Consider the following 26,964-nt stretch of genomic DNA (forward strand, 5'->3'; position numbering starts at 1 on the left):
AGTATTCTTCCCCAAGAACTCTGTCCTTCGCAAGAAACAGTAGAATGGAACGTGAGCACAACTTCCTTTTCAATCCTTTCTCAAAGAACTGATGTCAAGATCCAATATTGACTTCTCCCACAGCTGGAGATCGATCTGGCAAACAGGGCGACAAGAGCAGGGAGGCAGCAAGAGAGTATTCGCAGGGTGCAAAAATCTCTTTTCTTGATTTCAGCACTAAAGAGGATCTGATGTGTTTCTTGTTGTTTTTTTTTTCTTTTTTAAGGCTGCCGCCCCATCCTTCTTTTTGTTAACTTAAAAGATCAGCTCCTAATCCCATTAGGAGGTGCTTATCCAAATCATATTTGGACCAGCCTTCTCTTCTAATGATAAGGATAAACCCTTATCTTATATGCAGATTAGATTAGCTTTATCCTAATCCCATTAGGATATTTCTAGATCTGAATCACATTCAGATCTGGACTCTCTAAGTGGATAGGATTAAGACCCTATCCTATCTGCTAATCCATCTCAGAATTCGCCCCTTTAATTAACTAAATAAATAGCCCAGTTCGAAATGGGTTTTAGGCCCATTAAGCTTATGTGCTCACTCAACCTTCTTAACTGCTGCCCAGTTGGGCTTCCTTGTATGGTGTGGGACCCAAGCATTGATCTACACATTAGCCACATGGGTTCGGCCCAGCCTTTGTTACAAGGCCTGGTCGAATACACTGTTAAAAACAGTGCACCCCCTGAAACCCATCAAATGGGCTCTATGGGCCCAACACTTACCCTAAGTGGTCCCTGGGCCAAGCCACCTTGTAACACCCAGGGACTGTGGGCAGATGCAAGATTAGCCCATCAGGTATTATCCTCAATGGTCTTACACTTAACCTCTCAGCCCTTAATGATCATACACTGCCCGACAAGAGAGGACCTCTCCCTCGGCTGCAAGGAACAGTGTTGCACTCTGTACTTATATGGATCCCGGGAATTAAAACCTTTTGCAAACATTTTAGAAACCATAATATATATACTTTTATATTTCATATAAAATATACTTTGCAAAACAAATCTCAACGGTTGAAATCGACTGCCGGCAGTCTTGGTTTCCAACAGTGAGAGCGCATCCCCGATCATTACCTTTGTCCGACAAAGGGGCTGATCCTGTCACTATGATCACCCACTCAGATGAATTCTCAGATTGTCCCAACATACCCAGGTTTTGACCCATGCTAAGGATCTCACTGATTGGTACATCAAAGACACCCTGATCCGACACCTAGTGCAGTATCATAATCGAGTCTAGGGGTCGGGTGTAATTTTCCAGTTTTGCCCATCAATCTCCAAGGTCAAGGGCAATACTAGAAATCTGGTCCAGTTCAAATATTCAATTAATCCCACATTGTATGTGCCTAGGGTCTCACCCGGTAGCTGAGACAAGCCACCCCAACCGACTTGGTGGCACCACAGTGTCAGCCTTGTCAGGATAGGTCTCCCCAGACCGACCCACTGGCTGTGGACATTCTAAATTAACACGAGTCTCAATAAGTGTCCAGTTTAAGGGTATTACACAGAAACATACCAATGGAACATGAATCAAACACTTTGCCCATTTATCTCCAAGGTCTAGGGCAATACTGGAATTCTGGTCCGATTCAGGGTTTCAAGAAAACCCACACTACATGTACCTCAAGTCTCACCCTAGCAGGTGAGACAAGCCACTCCAACCAACTTGGCAGCACATCAGTGTCAGCCTTGGCAGGATAAATCTCCCCAGATCTATTCAACGACTGTGAAGATTCTAAACTAACACAAGTGTCACATGTGTCCAGTTTAAGGGTATTACATAGAAACACAACATAATAACATGAATCAAATATGTACTTTACTTATTTACATTAAATGTCATAATGTACATCATTCTGATTGGAGCTAAGGGCATACACTGTCTAACAACTCCCACTTGGATTTAGGTCCAATCGGGTACAAGTCATAGTTCCAGACTTTCCACGTGTTTCTCAAACACTTTCTGTGTCAATGGCTTAGTCAATGGGTCTACCACATTCTCCACGGATGCTACATTTTAACATCAATCTCCCGTAGATCCAGTGTTGTCACACAATAATGGAATGGTTGATGTACTGAATTTCAAATTCCATAATGAAACCTTCATTCATTAGGTAGTCTCACTTACGATAATGTGTTCGGCTTGGGTTGTGGACAGTTATTCTTACTACTTAGGACCCCTGTTTGCTGCTCTTCCAGCAAACAACACACGATCATATCGTGAAGATATAGCCAGATGTAGACTTTCTATCATTTGGATCTAACTGGAAATCGGCATCAGTATACCCCTAGATCTATAGTGAACTACCATTGAATATCACACAAAACTCTTTTGTCCTTCGAAAGTATTTTAGTATGTTTTTCACAGCGATCCAATTCTCAAGCCCTGTGTTTGACTGGAATCTGCTTACCACACTCACTACTGAGAGATGTCAGGAAAAGTGCACAGCATGGCATACATGATGCTCCCTACGGCTGAGGCATAGGGAACATCTTTCATGCCCTCAATCTCTTCGGGAGTCTTGGGAGATAGGCCCCTAGAGGAGAGTGACTTCAAGCCTGAAATGAACATTACCTTTCTTGGAGTTCTCCATGCTATATCTCTTGACTATTTTGTCAATGTAAGCAGATTGGGATAATCCTATATCCTCTTCGATCTATCTCTATAGAGTCGAAGACCTAGTATGTAGGAGGCTTCTCCAAGATCTTTCATGGAGAATTGCTGTGAAAGTCACATTTTCACTATAGTCAACATTCTTACATCATTCCAAATGAGTAGAATGTCATCTACATACAGAACCAAGAACGTAACCTTGTCCCCACTGGATTTCCTGTAAACACAGGGCTCATCCGAATTTTGTTCAAAGTCAAATTTTTTGATGGTAAAGTCAAATCGGATGTTCCTACTCCTAGAAGCTTACTTAAGTCCATATATGGATCGGTTTAGTTTACAAACCATGTGTTCCTAACCCGCAATTATAAAACCTTGTGGTTGTTGCATATAAATATCTTCACTGGGATCTCCATTCAGGAACGCAGTTTTGACATCCATTTGCCAAATCTCATAATCATGGTGCACTGCTACAACTAGCAGGATACTAATGGATTTAAGCATGGTCGTGGGCGAAAAGGTTTCCTCATAATCGATTCCTTCTTTCTGAGTGTACCCTTTCGCCACAAGGCAAGCCTTGTAGGTCTCAACCTTACCATCGGGGCCCGTATTCCTCTTATAGATCCATTTGCAACCAATTGCTTTTACCCCAGGGGCAGATCTACTGGAGTCCAAACTCCATTGGTATCCATTGAGTCCATCTTAGCTCTCATGGCATCTACCCACTTCAAGGAATCTATGTCCAACATATCTTCTGTATAAGTCACGGGATCCTCCTCACTAATCGTAGCTTTTACCAAGTAGCTTTCTTGGTCATAGCCAAAATGAACTGGAGGCCTGGAAACCTAGGTAGATCTCCTAGGTTGGTCATTAACTAGAGCTTGTGGGACATCTCCCACTACCCCTGAGCTCTCTTCATCAAGAACAACTTCTTGACGATAATTGTTTGGGATGTAATCATCTTCCAAGAAATTGGTGTTTTGACTACAGAACACCTTCTGTTCTCCTATGTCATAGAATAAGTAACCCACAGAGCCTTTGGGGTAGCCTATGAATAGGAAACGACTAGTCTTGGATTCCAATTTGTCAGCACCCGTTCTTCTAATATGTGCCGGACAACCCCAAATCTTCAAGTGTCTCACACTGATTTGGTTGGAACCCGTTTTAGCACGTATATCGCAGTCTCTAATGCGTAACCCCAAAAAGATGTGGGTAATTTTGAGTGTACAAGAAGTGATCGGACCATATCCAATAAAGTCTGGTTCCTTCTCTTTGACACACCATTTAGCTGTGGTGTAGCAGGATGAGCTAGTTGTGATACTATTCTATTGTCCCCTTGAATTCGTTAGAGAGATACTCCCTACCTCGATCTGATCGAAGGGTCTTAATTTCTCTCCCTAACTATTTCTCGACCTCTTATCTAAATTCTCTAAACTTTTCAAAAGATTCAAACTTATGTCCCATTAGGTACACGTAATCATACCGTAAATAATCATCAATAAATGTTATGAAGTAACGTGTTGGTTACGTATCCTAACATTCATTGGACCACATACATCAGTATGTATAATGTCAAGTGTGTCTATCGATCTTGTAGGCTTACCGTTAAATGGACGTTTTGTCATCTTACCCTAAAGGCAAGGTTCACAGGTTGGAAGATCTTTTACAGTTAGAAAATTCATATGGCCATCCTTCACCAACCTTGTGATACAATCTATGTTAATGTGGCCAAGTTGGTAATGCCACAGGCACGTGGGATTGACTGTATCACGGGTTCTTTTCTTGGGGATATCATCTGACGTAGTTTCGGTTATATTTGTTTCCAGAAAAAGATGGAGAACATAGAGACTATTATCAAGTTCTTTGTATGCGAGGAATTTGTTATTTCTTTTAATAGTAATCATATTACTAAAGATAATAGAATATTCATCCGCACACAGTTTTGAAACAGAAATCAAAATTTTTCTCAAATTCGGTACATAAAGAAAATCTTTTAATGTACTTAATCTTTCTCTAAAATACAATTCTATAGTCTCTATGGTTGTAGCTACAACACTTGTAGAAGTCTCCAAGTAAAGAATCGCCTCTCCGTCACTTAGTCTTCTGTTTGTCCTGAACCCCTACAGTGAGTTACACGCATGATTTGAAGCCCTGGAGTCAATACACCACGAAGCAGAAGTTACCAACAAATTGGTTTCTATGACAAAGGATTCGAAATTACTTGTTTCTTGGTCTCCAGGTACTGAGGATAATTCCTCTTCCAGTGGTCGGCCTGCTTGTAGAAGTGGCAAGCATTTGATGCGCTTTGTCCTTCCTCTACCTTTTAGTCTTGTTAAGCCTCTTTTGAGGCTTCTCCTTTGCCTTCTTATTCTTCTTACCCGATTTTCCAGATTAAACAAGCATGGAAATAGGCTCATCATTCTTTATCAGTTATTCGACCCTTTACAACATATTGTTGAGTTCTTGGATGCTAATGTTTATCTTATTCGTGTTATAGTTCATGATGAACTGATTGAAGGAATGGGGCAAAAAATTTAGGATGGCATCAACCTTAGTGACATGATCAAGCCCAGATACAAGAGCCTCAAGTTCATTGATATATCTCATCATCTTAAGACAATGTTCATGAACTTACTGGTTCTTGGACATCTACGCGGTCATGAACTGTTTCAAGACCTTCTGACGAGTAGAATGATTCTTCTTCTCATACATCGTCCTCAAACTGTCCAAGATATCCTTGGACAATTCGATCTGATCGAACTGTTATTGTATCAGATTATCTAAGGAGGCTATGATGTAGCAGCGGACAAGAGAGTTTTTCTCTTCCCATTCTTGATAGTCCCTCCTACGGGACTTAGATGCCCTATCACTCGGACGTTCCGGGGCAGGGTTTTTAGTTACCTTGTCCAATTTCTCGGACGTTAGAACCAGCATAAGGTTACGATACCATTCAGCGTAGTTTGGGCCCTTAAGTTTATTTTTGTCCAGCAATTTAGCGAATTGACCATTTGCCATTTCTGATAAAGGGAAAAACAAATATTAGTCCACAACCTTATTTGATTCATGTTATCTACATAGATATGACTTTTAATCTATGTTCCATTTTCATTTATCCATCTCTGAGATTTCCCTCCTATCTCAGTGACGGAGACTACGAATTGTCTCTGAAAATGTGAGAAATCACATAGGGTGCATGGAGCCAGCTATTTCAGCTGCATAACCCCACCACCTTTCTGTGAAAGATCATATCCACTCATCTTATGAGCTTTCCCTTTGGCCTCTATAAGACAAGGTTCATTGTCATTTTAAGTTAAACATTTCTATCCAATGAGTGTTCACCCATCATATTCGTGAACGCCAAGGTACCGTGAGAGAGTCTTCCATTTTAGGATAGGCCCCTCCTACATCGGTCTATGATGCCCCTATCATCTTATGAAACAATCCAATAGATCTAGCAGCTAATGGATAACCCAATTTTATGGTGCATTTCCTCATTACTAAAGGACTCATCTTCATGTTAATGATGGAAGGCCCTTAGAGAGTTCAACATACGAATATCCATATCACATGCACTCATATTCCAATGGAGGGAACAAAATATTACATCCTAGTTTAATTTATGTCAAACCAAAATGGTTCCCACTGACTTTCATAAAACCAGATTTAGATGGGCCATAAACGGCTAGGGTTCCGCACAGTTCCTCTTGGGGAGGAAGCTAGTATGAGGCCCACCACAAAAGGATATCATCCAATGATCTTAAGGACACCATGGCAATGATGTGCATTCAGCCATGGTGTGCGCAAAAGCCACTATCGCATTAGCATGGGCCAAGTACTTACGGTCCATGAACGTTGCACATCACACATCCATACATCACATACAGGAAAAACATAATTGATCCAATCAATTAAATAACTGTAAAACCTATGATTAAAGCCCATAATGATTCATAATATTACTCATTTATATTATTTAGGTATACGGGCTGAATTGCAAAGAGCAGTTCGGCCCATATAGCTTTTATGTTGAAATGGGCTAAAGCAGTTTTAACATATTAAAACTAGGTTTTACATGTGTGGACTGAATTGCATCTTACAATTAACCATCAACTCCTTGACCCATGAGTGAAAAATTAGGGTTGAGAACAGTCCCCATCGAACCATAGATTCGATCCAACTAGTTTGGTCCAATCTGGTTCGAATGGGTCTAGGGTTTGATTTTTTAATTCAAGAACATGATCTGAAATAAAATCACTGATACAAGACACTCATGAATCAGTAGGAGGGCTATTTGTAGAATTGCTACCCCGCAAAACAGAAGTTAGATCGCAGTATGCAGTTTCCAAACTACAAATCATAGATGGCCAAACCCTAATCTGCAAAATTCTCCTTATTGCGCTTCTAGCTTCAACTTTGAATGGAATAAAATAAAAAACCTAATTTCTATTAATATTACATCAAAATCAAATTCCTACACATTCCGTCTAAAAATTAAAAATAATTAATTACAAACCAAGAATGAAAAAGAACAGCAGGTGTGCAGATTTCTTGCACCATTAAAGATTTCGATCTCCGCTATACGAACCCAAAAATCAAGAAAAATATGCAGAACAATTCTTCTAAATATAATTCAGATTTATAAATATTTAATTTCAGATCAATCGCCCAAAATTTGGGAACAAATTTCCTAAAAACGCTAATTTGCACAAATTGGGTAGAACGCCTTCTGCCATTTGCGTGGTTCTAGATCTGGTTAATTTTGGTTCAAGATTTGAACCTGGCTCTGATACCACTAAAGGGATGAGAAATCCATCATATGGATGGCCAAACACTATAGGAAGGTTGGGCGAAATTTCAAAAATTTCTCTCTCCCATGTGGAAATCACATCCCTATTTTAGAAAACTACATTTTTAATGATCAATCTTGAACCCAAACTAGACCAGATCTGAAATCAAAAGAGTGAAAGAATGGTAGGAATATACCTGATCAATCTTGACGCCATAAAGGTTGCGGAATGGGTGGGCGAATTTCAAAAATTTCCGACCTTCTCCCAACTGGGAATCATATTCCCTAAATTTAGAATACAATATTCAAAGATCCTACTTGAACCCTAATCAAACCAGATCTGTACCAAAAGACAAATGGGAGGAATATACCTGATCCGGAGAAACAGTATCTCCCAAAGTTGGTGTTCACGCCCAAAGAATGCTCCAAGATCCGTTCCTGTTGAAGATGACACAGCTGTGAATGGAACAGAACCAGCAGGGTGCGTCCTATACACTGGATCCTTCACAAGAATCCTCTGGAAACACTAAACACTGAATACTTTTAGTCTTTGTTGCAAGACTAATGTCATGAACAGATTTCTTGACTTTCTTTTTCTGCAAAGATCTAATTTTGCAAAAAAATATGGCAGCGGCAGGAGGAGAACTCTAAAGGCGAAAAGGCCGAACTGCCTTTTTCTTTTTCTGGAGTATGAATGAGATCCTATCTCAATTCGCAGGAAATATCCTATATCTCTTCAAGGTGGTTCAAAATCTGATATTTCTCTTTCTTGGTTAGGGTTTCTCCTCCTTTCTTCTTGATTAAGAATCCTCCTAATTAGGAGTTATCCCAATCCAAATCAGTATTTGGATAGGGGATAATCTTAATCATATCTACAGATAAAGTTAGCTTACTCCTGATCTTATCAGGAGGTTACCAGATTCAAATCTAATTTAAATTTGGTCTCCAAGAGTGGATAAGGCTAAATGCCCAATCCTTTTACTAACATTAATCTCAGATTCGCCCCAAGGATGGGTGATCATATCAGCCCACCTCGAAATGGGCTTCTGGCCCATTAAGTGTTCGGTGTCTAATTACATTCCAATCTGCTGCCCAGTTGGGCTTCTTTGTATGGCGTGGGACCCAAGCATTGATCTACACACCAGCCACATGGGTTCGGCCCAGCCTTTAATACAAGGCCCAGCCGAATTCACTGAAAAACTCAATGAACCCCTTGAGTCCATCATATGGACCCTATGGGCCCAACACTTACATTAAGTGGTCCCTGGGTCAAGCCATCTTATAAAAACCCAGGGACTGTGGGTAGGTGCAAGATTAGCCCATCAGGCATTATCCTCAATGGTCTTACACTTAACCTCTCAGCCCTTAATGATCAAGCACTGCCCGATAAGAGAGGACCTCTCCCTCGGCTGCAAAGAACAGTGTCGCACTCTCCTCTCACATGGATCCCGTGAATTAAAACCATTTGCAAACAATTTGAAACCGCACATATATATATATATATATATATATATATATATATAAATATAAATATATTAATTTTGCAAAACAAAATTCCAACGATTGAAATCAACTGCCGGCAGTTTGGTTTCCATCAGAGAGAGTGCATTCCCGATCATTACCCTTTGTCCGACAAAGTGGCTGATTCTATCACTATGATCACCCACTTAGATGAATTCTCAAACTACCCCAACATACCCAGGTTTTGATCCCCGCTAAGGATCTCACTGAATGGCATATCAAAGGCAGCCTGATTCAACACCTAGTGAAATGTCATAATCGAGTCTAAGGGTCAGGTGTAACTTTTCAGTTATGCCCATCTATCTACAAGGTCCAGGGCAATACTGGAAATCTGGTCCGGTTCAAGGATTCAAGTAATCCCATACCGCATGTGCCTCGGATCTTACCATGGTGGCTGAGACAGGCCATCCCAACACTTGGTGGCACACCAGTATCAGCCTTGGCAGGATAAATCTCCCCAGACTTATCCAACGGCTGTGAACATTTAAAACTAACATGAGTCTCTATAAATGTCCAGTTTTAGGGTTTTACACAGAATTAAACCAAACAACATGAATCAAACATGCACTTTATTTATTTCCACTAAATAAAAAAAGTACATCAAATCAGATTGAAGCTAAGGGCATACAAACAACTGGCTGTGAACTTTCTAAACTAACACGAGTCTCAATAAGTATCCAGTTTAAGGTTATTACACAGAAACATACCAAGGGAACATGAATCAAATATGCACTTTTATTCATTTACAAAAAACTCATAAAGTACATCAATTTTGGTTGAAGCTAAGGGCATACAAAATTGTCTAACAGCTCCCACTTGCACTTAGGTCAAATCAGGTACTAGCTCGAGTCCCATGCTTTCCACGTGTTTCTCAAACACTTTCTGTGATAGTAGCTTTGTCAATGGGTCTGCTACATTTTCCGCTGACGCTACCTTCTGAATCAGGACGTCCCCTCTACCAACAATCTCCCGCAGTACATGGTACTTTCTTTCGATGTGTTTCGACTTCGAGTGAGCCCGAGGCTCTTTTGCCTGGGCGATCGCTCCATTGTTGTCACACAACAACGGGATGGGAGATGTGCTGGATGGAATCGCTCCCAATTCGTGTATGAACTTCTTCATCCACACGGCTTCCTTGGCAGCTTCACTTGCGGCAATGTACTCGGCCTCGGTTGTGGAGTCTGCAGTGGACCCCTGTTTGCTGCTTTTCCAGCAAACAGCACACGATCCTATCGTGAAAACATATCCAGATGTAGACTTTCTATCATCTGGATCTGACTGGAAATTGGCATCGGTATACCCTAGAACTTGCAGTGAACTACCATCGAATACCAGACAAAACTCTTTTGTCCTTCGAAGGTATTTGAGTATGTTCTTTACAGCAGTCCAATGCTCCTGCCCTGGGTTTGCCTGGAATCTGCTTACCACACTCACCGCCTGAGCAATGTCCGGGCGAGTGCACAGCATGGCATACATGATGCTCCCTACGGCTGAGGCATAGGGAACGTCTCTCATGCTCTCAATCTCCTCAGAAGTCTTGGGAGACATCTTCTTGGAGAGAGTGACTCCGTGCCTGAAAGGAACGTTTTCTTTCTTGGAATTCTGCATGATGTACCTCTTGACAATTTTGTCAATATAAGCATCCTGGGATAATCCAGTTATCCGCTTCGATCTATCTCTATAGAGTCGAAGACCCAGTATGTATGAAGCTTCTCCAAAATCTTTCATGGAGAACTGCTGTGATAGCCATACCTTGACCGAAATCAACATTCCTACATCATTTCCAATGAGTAGGATATCATCCACGTACAACACCAAAAAGGTGATCTTATCCCCATTGGACTTCCTGTAAACACAGGGCTCATCCGGATTCTGCTCAAAGTCAAACGTTTTGACTGCAGAATCAAAACGGATGTTCCAACTCCTAGAAGCCTGCTTAAGTCCATATATGGATCTATTCAGTTTACATACCATGTGTTCCTGACCAGCAGCAATGAAGCCTTGCGGCTGCTGCATGTAGATATCTTCACTAAGATCTCCATTCAGGAACGCGGTTTTGACATCCATTTGCCAAATCTCGTAGTCATGGTACGCTGCTACAGCTAGCAGGATCCTAATGGATTTAAGCATGGCCACGGGCGAAAAGGTTTCCTCATAGTCGATGCCTTCTTTCTGAGTATACCCTTTCGCCACCAAGCGAGCTTTAAAGGTCTCAATCCTGCCATCGGGGCCCTTCTTCCTCTCATGGCCTCCACCCACTTCTGGGAGTCTATGTCTAACATAGCTTCCGCGTAAGTCACAGGATCCTCTTCACTAGTCAAGGTTTCCACCAGGTAACTATCCTGGTCATAACCATATCGGACTGGGGGTCTGGATACCCGGGTGGTTCTTCTAGGTTGGTCATTACCTGGAATTTGTGGGACATCTCCCACTGCTCCTGAGCTCTCCTCATCAAGAACAACTTCCTGACGATGGGTGTCCAGGATGTAATCAGATTCTAAGAATTGGGCGTTTCGACTGCAGAACACTTTCTGCTCACTCGGGTCATAGAATAGATAACCCACCGAATCCTTTGGGTATCCTATAAACAGGCAACGGCTGGTTTTAGATTCCAACTTGTCCGCACTTGTTCTTTTAACGTGTGTAGGACAACCCCAAATCTTCAAGTGTCTTACACTTGGCTTCCTTCCGGTCCAAAGTTCATATGGAGTTTTCGGAACTGATTTGGTTGGAACCTGATTCAGCACGTAGATAGCAGTCTCTAATGCGTATCCCCAAAAGAATGTGGGTAATTGTGAGTGTACGAAAAGCGATCGGACCATGTCCAACAAGGTCCTATTCCTCCTCTCTGAAACACCGTTGAGTTGAGGTGTAGCAGGAGGAGCTAATTGTGACACTATCCCATTGGCCTTTAAGTAGTCCCTGAATTCGTCAGAGAGATACTCGCCACCTCGATCTGATCGAAGGGCCTTAATTTCTCTCCCTAACTGTTTCTCGACTTCCTGTCTGAACTCTTTGAACTTTTCAAATGATTCAGACTTATGTCTCATTAGGTACACGTAACCATATTGTGAAAAATCATCTGTAAAGGTGATGAAGTACACGTGTTGATTCCGTGTCCTAACACTCAGGGGACCACATACATCAGTATGTATCAGGTCAAGTGTGCCTTCAGATTTTTCAGGCTTACCGTCAAATGGCCGCTTAGACATCTTACCTTGAAGGCAAGGTTCACAAGTGGGAAGATTTTCTACGGTTAGAAAATCCAAAAGACCATCCTTTACCAGCCTTGTGATTCGGTCAATACCGATATGGCCAAGTCGGTAATGCCAGAGGCACGTGGGACTTACTGTATCACGATTCCTTTTCTTGGGATTTTTGACCGACGTAGTTTCGGTTAAGTTAGTTTCCAGAGAAGGATGTAGGACATAGAGACCGTTCTCTTGTTCCCCGCATGCGATGAATTTATTATTCCGTTTAACAGTAATCACATTATTAAAATAAACAGTATATCCATCAGCACAGTTTTGAAACAGAAATTAAATTTCTTCTCAAGTTCTGTACATAAAGACAATCTTTAAGTACAAGCATTCCTTCTTTAAAAACTAATTCTACGGTTCCTATTGCTGCTGCTGCAACACTTACAGTTGTTCCCAAGAATAGTGTCACTTCACCTTCACTCAACCTTCTGCTAACTTTGAACCCCTGCAGTGAGTTACACGCATGAGTTGAAGCCCCGGAGTCAACACACCAGGACACAGAAGTAACTAACATGTTAGTTTCTATGACACAAGTTTCGATGTTACCTTTCTTATATTCCAGGTAGGCAGGACAATTCCTCTTCTAGTGGCCGGTCTACTTGCAGAAGTGACAGACATCAGATGCCTTGTTCTTCTTCTGCTTCTTAGGTTTGGTAGTTTTCTTCTGGGGCTTCTTTGCCTTTCTCTTTTTCTTGCCCGATTTGTTAGCTTCAGCAAACATAACCACAGGCTCATCCTTCTTGAGTAGATCCTCGACTCTCTGCAACATATTGCTGAGTTCCTGGACGCTGACATTCAGCTTATTCATATTGTAGTTCATTGTGAACGCATTGAAGGAATAGGGCAAAGAATTGAGGATGGCATCCACTTGTGTGCCAAGATCTAGCCCGGATCCAAGAGCTTCAAATTCGTTAATGTATCCCATCATCCGAAGACAATGGTCATGAACTTTCTGCCCTTTGGTCATCTGCGCGGTCATGAACAATTTCAGGACCTTCTGTCGAGTAGAACGGTTTTGCTCTTCATACATTATTCTTAGACTGTCCAATATGTCATTGGCTAGTTTGATCTGATCGAACTGCCTCTGTATTGAGTTGTCTAATGAGGCAACGACAAAGCATCGGGCTAGGGAGTTTTTATCCTCCCACTCTTGGTAGTCCCTCCTACGGGCCTCAGAAGCCCTATCACCCGGACGTTCCGAGGCAGGATTTTTCACTACCTTGTCTAACTTTTCGGAAGTTAGGACCAGCATAAGATTTCTGTACCAGTCGGCATAGTTTGGGCCCTTAAGCTTGTTATCGTCTAGAAGCTTTGCAAATTGACCGTTTGCCATTTTCTGATAAAATAGCAAAATCATTAGTCCACAACCTTAGTTTGATTCATGTTACTTACATAGATATGACTTTTAATCTATGTTCCATTCCCATTTGTTCATCTCTGAGATTTCCCTCCTTTCTCAGTGACGGAGACAACGAAATGTCTCTGGAAATGTGGGAAATCACATGGGGTGCGTGAAGCCAAATGTTTCAGCTGCATAACCTCACCACCTTTCTGTGACGGATCATATCCACTCATCAAATGAGTTTCCCTTTGGCCTCTGTCAGACAAGGTTCAGAGCCGTTTTCAGGTAAACCTTTCTGTCCAGTGAGTGCTTACCCATCATATTCAGGTTACGCCAAGGTACCGTGAGAGAGTTCCCATTTTCTGGTGAAGCCCCTCCCACATCGGTCTATGACGCCCCTATCATCTTATGAAACACTCTAATAGATCCAATAGCAAATGGATAGCCCTATTTTATGGTGCGTTTCCTCATTACTAAAAGACCCATCATTGTGCTAATGACGGAAGGCCTTTAGAGAGTCCATCATATGAGTCTCCCTATCACATGCATTCATATTTGCTGGAGGGAACAAAATTATGCCCTAGTTTTAATTTAGGTCAAACCAGAGTGGCTCCCACTGACTTTCATAAAGTCAGATTTCTGGTGGGCCTTAATCGGCTAGGGGTTCCGTACGCATCCCTTTTCAGGGTTGTGGGGCCCACCAAGCAAAGAGGGGTCATCCAATGACCTTGAAGGACACCATAGCAATGATGTGCATTCAGCCATGGTGTGCGCAAGAGCCACTAACGAGTTTTCATGGGCCAAGTACTTATGGCCCATGGTCGCAGCACATCAAACATCCAAACATCACATGTAAAGGAGGAATTGATCCAATCAATTAACTGCTGTAAAGCCCATTGAATAGCCCATTTAAAATCTAAGTCATTAACAATTAATGACTACTAGGTGTATGGGCTGAATCGCAGATAGCAGTTCGGCCCATACAGCTCATCTCACAGTAATGGGCCTTTTGCAGTTTTAACCCTTTAAAACTGGGCTTTACAGGTGGGCCGAATTAATCCTTGTAATTGAACATCAGATTTGGAACAGCAAGTGTGAGAAATACAGACTGAAAAACAGTCCTATCGAACCACAGATTCGGTCCAAACAGTTTTGGTCCAATCTAGTCCGAGAGGATCCAAAACTGATTTTCAATTCAAGAATTAATTCATGAAAGATCTGAAATTAATAATTTTGATTTCAAACAATCACAAATCAAACTATGGACTGTTCGCACCACCTGCAAAACAGAGGTTAATCACAAGGGTTGCAGTTTCACAAACTGCAAATCGCAGATAGCGATTTCTCCAACTGCAAATCTCCAGCGCCGCCTTCTTCTTCCTTCTTCTTTAATCAAGAAAAAATAACAGAAATCCTATTTCTATTAATTACATTCTTGATCAAATCCTATACATTCAGTCTAAAATAAAAAAATTATTTACAAATCGAATATAAATAAATAGAAAGAAAAAGGGTGCGCAGACTATCTGCGCCAAATCTGCACTGTGATCTCCAGGTTTGAACAGTCCATTAAATCAAAATAAATAAAGAACAATTCTAAATAAATTCTGGATTTAATAAAAATTAATTTCAGATCAATCGCCCTTAACAAGAAACAGTTTCTTGAAATAAAGAAAACAATATGCGCAAATCTTGAAAGAACACCTTCTATCCATCTGCGTAGGGTCAGATCTGATTTTCTTTTGGTTCAAGATTCGAACATGTGGCTCTAATACCACTGAAAGAATGGTAGGATCCATCAAATGGACGCCATAAAGGTTGCGGAATGGGTGGGCGAATTTCAAAAATTTCCTACATTCTCCCAACTGGGAATCATATTCCCTAAATTTAGAATACAATATTCAAGGATCCTACTTGAACCATAATCAAACCAGATCTGTACCAAAAGATAAATGGGAGGAATATACCTGATCCGGAGAAACAGTATCTCCCAAAGTTGGTGTTCACGCCCAAAGAATGCTCCAAGATCCGTTCCAGCTGAAGATGACACAGCTGTGGATGGAACAAAACCAGCAGGGTGCGTCCTACACACTGGATCCTTCACAAGAATCCTCTGGAAACACTAAACACTGAATACTTTTAGTCTTTATTGCAAGACTAATGTCATGAACAGATTTCTTGACTTTCTTTTTCTGCAAAGATCTAATCTTGCAAAAAAATATGGCAGCGGCAGGAGGAGAACTCTAAAGGCGAAAAGGCTGAACTGCCTTTTTCTTTTTCTGGAGTATGAATGAGATCCTATCTCAATTCGTAGGAGATATCCTATATCTCTTCAAGGTGGTTCGAAATCTGATATTTCTCTTTCTTGGTTAGGGTTTCTCCTCCTTTCTTCTTGATTAAGAATCCTCCTAATTAGGAGTTATCCCAATCCAAATCAGTATTTGGATAGGGGATAATCTTAATCCTATCTGCAGATAAAGTTAGCTTACTCCTGATCTTATCAGGAGGTTACCAAATTCAAATCTAATTTAAATTTGGTCTCCAAGAGTGGATAAGGCTAAATGCCCAATCCTTTAACTAACATTAATCTCAGATTCGCCCCAAGGATGGGTGATCATATCAGCCCACCTCGAAATGGGCTTCTGGCCCATTAAGTGTTCAGTGTCTAATTACATTCCAATCTGCTGCCCAGTTGGGCTTCTTTGTATGGCGTGGGACCCAAGCATTGATCTACACACCAGCCACATGGGTTCGGCCCAGCCTTTAATACAAGGCCCAGTCGAATTCACTGAAAAACTCAATGAACCCCTTGAGTCCATCATATGGACCCTATGGGCCCAACACTTACATTAAGTGGTCCCTAGGCTAAGCCATCTTATAAAAACCTAGGGACTGTGGGCAGGTGCAAGATTAGCCCATCAGGCATTATCCTCAATGGTCTTACACTTAACCTCTCAGCCCTTAATGATCAAGCACTGCCCGACAAGAGAGGACCTCTCCCTCGGCTGCAAGGAACAGTGTCGCACTCTCCTCTCACATGGATCCCGGGAATTAAAATTATATATATATATATATATATATATGTATATAAATATATTAATTTTGCAAAACAAAATTCCAACGATTGAAATCAACTGTCGGTAGTTTGGTTTCCATCAGAGAGAGTGCATTCCCGATCATTACCCTTTGTCCGACAAAGTGGCTGATTCTATCACTATGATCACCCACTCAGATGAATTCTTAAACTGCCCCAACATACCCAGGTTTTGATCCCCGCTAAGGATCTCACTGAATGGCATATCAAAGGCAGCCTGATCCAACACCTAGTGAAATGTCATAATCGAGTCTAGGGGTCAGGTGTAACTTTCCAGTTTTGCCCATCTATCTCCAAGGTCCAGGGCAATACTGGAAATCTGGTCCGGTTCAAGGATTCAAGTAATCCCATACCGCATGTGCCTCGGGTCTTACCCTGGTGGCTGAGACAAGCCATCCCAACACTTGGTGGCACACCAGTATCAGCCTTGGCAGGATAAATCTCCCCAGACTTATCCAACGGCTGTGAACATTTAAAACTAACATGAGTCTCTATAAATGTCCAGTTTTAGGGTTTTACACAGAATTAAACCAAACAACATGAATCAAACATGCACTTTATTTATTTCCACTAAATAAAAAAAGTACGTCAAATCAGATTGAAGCTAAGGGCATACAAAAAACTGTCTAACAAAGAGAGTGGAGGGTTATACCTGATACAAAGTAGTAATAACCTCCAATGAAGGTGTTCACACCCAAGGAAAGACCCAAAGACTACTTCCACCGAAGATGACACGTTGTAGGATGAAGTTGAATCTACAAGATGGTTCTTTAACAAGAACCGAATTCTTCAGGAAGAACCTGATGGAGGGTTTGTGAGCATGACTTCATATTACCTTTTCTGCCAAAAGGTAATATTAAGAACTCTTCTTGATCGCTCCCACAGGTGGAGATCGAACTGGTATGGCGGCAAGAGCAAGATAGAAGGAGACAGTGCAATCAAACTGTGTTGTCTCTCTCTGGAATTCAACAGTCAGATGAATTCTGTTGTGTTCTGAGGGTTCGCCCTGCTCTCCTATTTATAGCCTTAAAGAGAGGTTTTCCTAATCCCATTAAGAGTTTCCTAATCCAAATCTTGTATTTGGATCTGGACTCTCTTTCAAAGATAAGGATAATCCATTATCTTATATGCAGATAAAGATCAACCCTCCTAATCTAATTAGGAGTTTCCTGATCCAAATCTTTATTTGGATCTGGACTCTCTGAGTGGATAGGGATAATCCCTTATCCTCTGTTGATCTAAATCCCAGAACCGCCTCCTTTTAATTAATCTCATTAAGCCAGTTCGAATTGGGCTTTAGGCCCATTAAGTCTATCTGCTCGCTTACCTCCAAACTGTTGCCCAGTTGGATATCCTTGTATTGCGTAGGACCCAAACATTGATCTACACATCAGCCACATGGGTTCAGCCCAGCCTCTGTTACAAGGCCTAACCGAATTCACTGTAGGAGACAGTGAACCCCTGAGTCCATCACCATGGGCTCTTAATGGGCCCAACATTTACACTAAATGGTTCCTGCGTCAAGCCACCTTATAAAAACCCAAGGACTGTGGGTAGATGCAAGATTAGCCCATCAGGTATTACCCTCAATGGTCTTACAGTTAACCTCTCAGCCCATAATGATCAAACACTGCCCGACAAGAGAGGACCTCTCCTTCGGCTGTAAGGTACAATGTTTGTTATGAGCACCTGCACCACATGACAGCAGCAGAGGCAGCACCGCGTGCACGACCAGCACCACACGGCAGCGGCACCATGAACCGCGCGCAGCCGCACAGTGCGCACGCACTGCGCGGCAGCGGCACCACGTGCAGCGCGCACCGCGCGGCGGCAGTACCACGAGCCACGCGCACACACCCGACAGTAGCAGCAGAGCGGGGCCCACACGACAGCTCATAGGGGTGGGCCCACCCTTATCTGGACACGTCAAGATAACTCGCCTCCAGCCTTCCTTATCTCTTATCCCTTATCTTGTCTTATCCTTACCCCTATCTTAAGTAAGAATTGTGTTACCATTAGGAATAGGTAATTAGTAGTTTGAGTTTAAGTTGGAGTTTGAGTTTAATTAGGAATTTTCTTCTGTAATCTCCTATGTAAGTAGCCACGAATTGAAATAAAGCATTCAGTTTTCCAGTCAAGAAAAGAGTGAGGAGAGTTCGGGTGGTCTCTTGAACAAATCACCCCCCCCTCAGTTCGCCACCATAGGGTCAACTCGCAAAGGGAAGGGCAAGGGAAGGCAAGGAGTTTCCCCCACAAACCACCCCGTGACGAGATCCTACGCCCAGGCCCATAACATTTTGGTATCAGAGCCAAGTGTCATGGGCGACATGGAGCAACTATCATCCAAGGTTCACGAGCTGGAACACCATCTCGTGGAAAATCACGCGGAGGTAAGAGAAGTTAAAGAGGACGTCAGGGAACTTCAGCGTCTACTGGAGTTATACTTCTCCACCAGGGAAAGGAGCCCTAAAGGGGCAGCCACCAACAACAGTCGCCGCCCAGATCGGGCAGAGGGCTCCGATGAACGATAGAACGACACCCCGACAGCAACAGTCATACCCAAATACAGTCATATGGAGTTCCCCTCATACAGTGCACGAAAGAGAAGGACAAGGTCAGCCTGGCAGCATTCCACTTGATCGATGAAGCACAGCTCTGGTTCTACCAAGTGGAGCAGGAAGAACCAGGCCTTAGTTGGGACCAGTTCAAATCGTATTGCCTCCTCCAGTTCGGACCCCCATTAACAAGCAACCCCTTGGGGGAGCTCATTAACCTCAAGTAGACCGGTACTGTCACGGAGTATCAGCAGTAGTTCTAGACCCTTCTCGCCAGAGCCTCTTCAGTTCGGCCAGACCAACAGGTGGATATGTTCACAGTCGGCCTATCCGAATCTCTGAGAGTTGATGTGGAGATGCAGAGCCCACCAAACTTAGTCACAACAATGAATCTGGCCCGAGCCTTCGAGCGCAAGCTGCAGATCAGCCGAGGGCCGTCTAGCATGGGGCGTCCCGCAACGACTAGGACGAACCCAAGGTCTACTGTAGGAGGGTCATCGATGGCTGCCAACCAGGAACAATGCCCTTTCACCAGCAACACTACCCGATCTGCAACTAGCATGGGGAGCAGCACGACAACACCTCCCATCAGACGCTTATCCAGGGCCGAGATGGCCGAGCGCCGAGCCAAGGGCCAATGCTTCAACTGCGACGAGTTGTACTCAGCTAGCCACCGTTGCAAGCGGCTATTTTGCCTTCTGGTAGACGAGCTAGAGGAGGAAGAAGAGGAACAGGAGGCACTAGAACCCGAGATCTCCCTCCATGCCATCACTGGAATCCAAAGCTCCCAAACCATGCAGCTGCAGGCCCAGGTGGCAGGAAAACAGGTATGGATTCTGGTTGACTCAGGGAGCACCCACAACTTCATCAGCAAGCAGGTTGCGCTCCAACTGAAGCTACCAATGGAAGACAGACCGCGGCTCCAGGTGACTGTAGCAAATGGGGAGAGAGTTCACAGTCCAGGGATCTGCCGAAGCATCCAAATCTAGGTGGATTCTGAACCATTCCTCGCAGATCTATTTGTACTGACCCTAGACAAGTTCGACATAGTGTTGGGAATTAAGTGGCTCATCACCCTCGACCCTATCCTATGGGATTTCAGTGCCTTGACCGTGACATTTGACTTACATGGGAAATAGGTCACCTGGAAAGGGACCAAGATGAGAGCAAGAAAACCACATGTGCATACTCTCCATGGCGACGCCTTGCACACTGTAGAGATGGAGAGGCTTCTTGCCGATTTTTCGGACGTGTTCTCAGAACCCAAGGGCCTTCCACCTGTCCGGTCGTGTGACCACCGGATTCCCTTAATACCAAGGGCAGGACCCGTTGCCGTGAGGTCGTACCGCTACCCGCACCTAAAGAAGGACGAGATAGAGAGGCAGTGTACAGAGATGCTAGAACAGGGAATCATACACCCCAGCCGCTCTCCATTCTCTTCACCAATCTTGTTGGTGCCAAAGCAAGACGGCACCTGGAGATTTTGTGTGGACTACAGGGAGCTCAACAATAGAACCGTCAAGGACAAGTTCCCGATTCCGATGGTAGACGAATTGCTAGATGAGCTCCACAGGTCTCAGTACTTTTCTAAGCTAGACCTCAGGTCAGGCTACTTCCAGGTCCGAATGGCCCCTAAAGATGTGGAGAAAATGGCCTTCCGAACACATCACGGCCACTTTGAATTCCTGGTCATGCCTTTTGGTCTCACCAATGCCCCATCTACATTTCAAGCCCTGATGAACGAGGTATTCCGGCCCCACCTCCGCAGGTTTGTCCTAGTATTTTTCGACGACACCTTAATTTACAGTACGTAGTGGGTGGAGCACGTTTGTCACCTAAGGACAGTTCTGGAGCTGCTACGACAGCACAAGCTCTTCCTACAATTCTTGTCCTATGATCACCTGTCTCCCTCTTATAAGTCCTTTCTTACATCAATTGCTAATATTCCCATTCCCAAAATAGTACAGGAAGCCCTAACCATTCCTGAGTGGAAAGATGCAATGAAGGTAGAAATGGATGCCCTTCTAAGAAACAATACTTGGGAGTTAGTTGATCAACCCAAAGGGAAGAAACCAGTTGGATGTAGATGGGTGTTTACTATGAAACATAATGTTGATGTTTTCATTGAAAGGTATAAGGCCCGATTAGTTGCAAAGAGATTTACTCAGACTTATAGTATAGGTTACTTGGAGACTTTTGCACCAGTAGCAAAAATGACCACTATCAGAATGCCTTCCTCAATAGAGACTTGCAAGAAGAAGTGTACATGCAGTTACCTCCTGGTTTTTATAGTACAAAGATAGGTAAGAATGTTTGTTGGTTGAATAAAGCTTTGTATGGACTAAAATAGTCCCCCAAAGCTTGGTTTGATAGATTCAGACAAGCCCTTGAAAAGTTTGGCTATGTGCAGGCTCAATCAGATCACACTTTGTTTATTAAAAAAGTGGATACTTCCTTGACTCTACTTGTTGTATATGTGGATGACATTATAATAACAAGGAGTAATAACAGCGAAATTGAGTCTCTTAAGAAACTTCTCCATCAAGAATTTGAGGTAAAGGGCCTGGAAGAACTACGATATTTCTTGGGTATTAGCTCGGCCTAAGCATGGAATTTTTGCTTCTCAAAGGAAGTATGTCCTTGATTTGTTAAAAGAAATTGGAAAGTTGGGTGTTAAGCCAGCTGATACACCTATTGAACAGAATCACAAGATTAGTGTAGAAGGTGAAAAGCCTCTTGAAGATAAAGCTATGTTCCTAAGATTAGTTGATAAACTATTATATCTTTGTCTTACACGACCAAGCATCAGCTATGCACTCAATGTTGTTAGTCAGTATATGCACTCTCCCAGAACTACCCACCTACTTGTTGTTGAGAGGATATTGGCATATTTAAAGAGGTGTCTAAGCAGACGTGTACTATTTAAGGATAATATCACATGAAGATAGAAGTTTAGAAAGATGCAAATTGGGCTGGTTGTGTTGATGATAGAAGGTCTACATCTGGATATTGTGCCTTTATAGGAGGTAACATTGTGTTTTGGAGGAGTAAGAAACAAAATGTTGTTTCTCATTCCAATGCTGAAGCTGAATACCAGTCCACGGCAAATGGTGTGGCTGAAATACTATGGTTGAAATCACTGTTTGATGAATTGGGTATTACCTATGAGAAACCTCTAATGTTGTACTGTGATAATTAGGCTGCTATTAATATAGCCCCATAACCCAGTACAACATGATAGAACCAAGCACACTAAAATCGATCGACATTTTAATAGGGAAAGGGTTGCATCTCAAGAAGTTTGTCTTCCATATATCAACTCCAACATGCAACTTGTTGATCTTCTCACCAAAGCAGTTTCAAAGAAGAAGTTAGAAGCAGATCTATGCAAGTTGAGAATGACAAACATCTATTCCCAACATGAGGGGGAGTGTAGAAACCACTAATGTGGTCCCCACCTCTTTCTATTGTACTCATATACAACTATTATGTGGTCCCCACCTCTTTCTATTGCACTCGTATACAGCTACTAGTTATTTAAGTGTTAGTCCACAATTAGTTGTTAGTCTTTTATTAGGACTTTAGTCTTTTAGTCTTTTATTAGGATTTTAATTTTGCCATGTAAGCAGTGTTATCCTTACTTCAGAATTAATATAAATAGAGAGAGGGGGCGGTAGATTAAGCATCCTCTTCTTTTCTGAAATCCTTCTTTCGAAATCTTCTTCTCTTCTTTTCTCTTTCTCCTCTCATCCTCTTAATTTTCTGTTGATTATACACCACAGCTTGGGCTGTCAGTAGTCTCATACGACTACAGTTTATTCCCCTCTACTCTTCATTTTCATTTGAAGGGAACCATAATTAGTCTTCAACAATTAGATTGTAGATGGTTTAATCCCTAACTTTGTCTTGAAAGAGGGACCATAATCAACCAAGTAGAGGCACCTGGCTGTAGGTGGTTTGTTTCCGTCCATTTCCTTTCTCAAAAGTAAAAATAAAAGAGGGAGGAAGAAGGATACATAGCATAAGACATATATAGGAAGTATTCACAAATAGGACTTTCTTTTTTCTACCTGTATTAGTGAGACTTTTCCTTCCCTGCCTTCCCTTGAGCACTTTCTCTTTTGTTCTCTCCTTATCTTTGCTTTTCTTAAGAATCTCTTGTGAAAATTTTCTTTGAAGAGTCTCTTTGTCTCCTAGCTTCCCCTGAGCTTAAATAGGGAATGGGGTAGTTATGTAACTACATCCTCCTAGGTGAAGGACACCTGTCCCTTCCAATTAAAGAGAGGGAACTCCCATACGGGATACTTTTTTTTTATAGTTTTAATGATTTGGCTAGCAGACTAGCCAACCCACGTTCTAATTTATTTAAATATTATTTGGATTAAAAAAAATGCTTTCAACAACCATAAAGGAGGTAAATATAATTGGACCTTGCTGGCTGTAGCACTGGGAATTTAGGCTTATCAGGTATAGGAGGGATCTTCAGAGATGGAGGTAATATTCTAGGTCTATACTTAGAAGCAATTGGCTTTGGATACTCAACAAGAGCTTTAGTTGTTGGCTGTTCTGCATTAGTTAAGACTAACAAAAATTATGCAGTGGCTGCACTAGTTAAAACAAACAATCATAAGTCTATGGAAGCATCTCAAGGGAAACAAAACAGATGACAGAAAGGTCAAGAATCTGCTACAACTGGACAAAAGGACTGTGCAAAGGAATTCTACAGTGCAAAATAATATAAAAACAGATTCATTCTAAAAGAAAATATGGATCTTCCACTCAAATTGTTCCTTATTGATAGGGATCAATAGTAAATGTTTGAATCCTATTGAATTTCATCCAATCTAACTGTATTAGTAGTCTGCCAATGAGTGGACCTATTACTATTTCATTAAAGTTGAAGAATCAATGAGCTTTTTCTACAAATTATGATAACTTGAGAAATTCTAATTGGATTATGATTTTTTATTGGATAATGATTCAAAAAGGAAAAAAGAATCGATAATCATTCTATGATGAAAATAGAATAACCATCTACTTTTGTTCATAGCATGTATAAACCATATAGCTGATCCCATGTAGTAGGAATAAGGCTCAGGTGAACATGTATACACCATAAAATCGAAATATAAAAATCCATGGTATGATTCATAAATTTATAGTAGATCAATGGGGTAAGGAATTGTTGTTGAGAAATCTGAAACTGAAAAGGAATTTTGTAATTCCCATGGAAACATAATCTAAACAAGCTTTTGGGGTTGTTGGTCCTATGAAGAACCTGTACAACACGTGTTCTGGGTTAACAAAACTAAAAACCAGGCCAATTATAAATATATATATATATATATATATATATATAAAATCAGTGGAGTTACAGTTAACCAAAAAGAAAAAATCTTTCCAGATCTGAATGAAAATTTGAGGTTACATGCTTTTTTCATTCTGCTTCCAAACTGTTAAGGACTCTGATTTCCTTATTTTTTTCTTCATAGGTATGCCTGGAATAACTGCTTATGTTGGTTTTTATGAGGTTTGCTCTCCTAAGAAAGGAGAGTATGTATTCATATCAGCAGCATCAGGTGCAGTTGGCCAGCTTGTCGGACAGTTTGCCAAGCTAATGGGTTGCTATGTGGTTGGAAGTGCTGGAACCAAGGAAAAGGTCAGGCTCCAATTCAATTATTTTTCAATATCAATGTAATAGATCCAGAAGCAACATTTCAGTTGCTAGTGCCTAGAAAATGTTTTATCATAGACCCAATTTGATGGTTGTAACCTTTTCTCCACTTTGATTGTTACAAATAATTCCAACTATTCAATTTTATTGTCTCTTGATGCTTTACTATATTAATCCGGTTATCCAAAAGGTTGTAACAGATCAACCCTTTGCATGCACATCATCTTAGTTTCTACTTTTTGTGAATGGTCTTTGCTTGATCATTTAAAAGTAAAAAGGCCATTATCCAATGTTGGTTCCAACTATCTAGGGTATTGGGAGGGGTAGAGTGGGTATGGTCCTAGCTTTTGGCTTTTTATTTTCATTTTTTTCTTTTTTCTTTTCAACAAGGTGGCTGCCTGACTTGAACCCATGTTCTCACACTTGCTCACCTGAGATTTCATCATTACACCAAGTAATTGCCCCTGCTTTATTCCTAAAAAGTACTTCTGAATTTCCCCAAACAAAAAATAGTAATTTATAAGGTGGCATAAAATGGTTATTGTTAGTTATCAACACTGTTAAGACTAATTTCTTAGTTAACTTTTTTTTCCTTTCCTTTTTTTTTCTATTGGCATAAATTAAGGTTGATTTATTGAAGAACAAGCTCGGGTTTGATGAGGCTTTCAACTACAAAGAAGAGCATGACTTGGATGCTGCATTGAAAAGGTCAGTATCCATTTTGTGCAAGAAAATTCCTAAACATTTAATGCAAGTTTTGCTAAACTAGTTGGCATATTATTGCTGTTTTGAGTTTTGGTGGTACAATTATTCTGTGGGACACAACTACCTTTTTGTATGAATTCTATTATCTCTTTCTAAATCGGCCCAATAGTTAAGCTGTACTAATTGCCCAATTCAACTCAAAGCAGCTTATGCCAACTATGATCTCCATAAATCCTGTTCTGCCATTCTATTGTATTAAGAGCCATATCCTCTTAGGATGAGAGTCATGGTTCTTTTTGTATTATCCTTTTCATTTTTTTCTTCTCATCCTTTAATCTACCTATTGCACCAAAAGGGGAGACATCCTTAATCATTTGTTAGTCAAAATTGCATGTTTTTAAAAAGATAGGTACACTTCTATTCCCTAGTATTAATTTTTAACTAGGGTAGATTACAGGGATCCCCTATACTTTGGAGGTGTGACGCTATTTTTTGTGACATTTATCCCCTTGTACTTTCTTATCATTAGCAAATAACCCCTTCCTCACAATTGATGGTTTTTACTCATGTGCAGTGCATATTACTAAAAGAGATATTTCTGGTCATGATTTTCTAACAAAAGTTATGGACCATGGAAGTCATGCCCCAAGAGTCAAGATCAGTGAATGATGTACCGAATTAACCCAAAAATATGGGCCATCAAAGTGGTTTCTTAAAACCAGTGTGTTAATTTCAACCATAATAGACCAAGATTCAACTAATCTAGGCCATCTAAAAATGTACCATATCAATTTATCAAAAAAAAAAGTACCATATCAACACAAAAAATCTAGGCTATCAAAATGGTATCCCAAGAGTGAAGATTTAATCTTGATCAGCCAAGCAATGTACCAAGATTTGAACTAATCAACAATTCAAGTAAAGCACCAAAGTGTCATAAAAGTCTGAACCCAATAAAGTAATGTGTCAAATAATACTAGTTGTTCAAACAATGCATAGAATCAACCCATAAAATCTAAACTATTAAAGTGGTATCCTAACTCCTAAGAGCAAAGAATCATTCCAAGTCATCCAAGCAATGTACCATGTAGGGGTGTTCACGGGTCGGGTTGGGTCAGTTTATTGGGGTTTTCCCAACCGACCCGACCTGGTCGGGTTACCTGAGGTGGAAACCGAAACTGACCCACTGATAGGACAAACCGACCTGGTCGGTTTGAGTCTGGTTGGGTCAGTTTGAGTCGGTTTCGGTTTTACTCCTGTACAAAAGGACACCTAATTGAAGTCTTAATTGTAATTGCCTAATGGGTTGCCTATTTGGTGTAAGAGATTATAGAAAGTTAGAAACTATGATAGATTGCCTATTCTAAT

The 26,964-nt window shown here is 41.4% G+C and overlaps 1 protein-coding gene across 1 annotated transcript in view; it reads left to right on the top strand.

Annotated features, from left to right (window-relative positions):
* Positions 1-26,964, top strand: part of LOC148873431 (2-alkenal reductase (NADP(+)-dependent)-like) — a 51,173-nt gene that overhangs the window by 16,288 nt on the left and 7,921 nt on the right. The window contains exons 3-4 of the mRNA XM_088964051.1: positions 24,710-24,876; positions 25,517-25,599. Of these exons, the coding sequence (XP_088820177.1) occupies positions 24,710-24,876; positions 25,517-25,599 (250 nt within the window). The remainder of the gene's footprint in view (positions 1-24,709; positions 24,877-25,516; positions 25,600-26,964) is intronic.

This window comes from Nelumbo lutea, chromosome 1 (genome assembly GCF_056320005.1).
Source record: "Nelumbo lutea isolate HS-2025 chromosome 1, American lotus-T2T, whole genome shotgun sequence".
Classification (NCBI taxonomy): Eukaryota; Viridiplantae; Streptophyta; class Magnoliopsida; order Proteales; family Nelumbonaceae; genus Nelumbo; species Nelumbo lutea.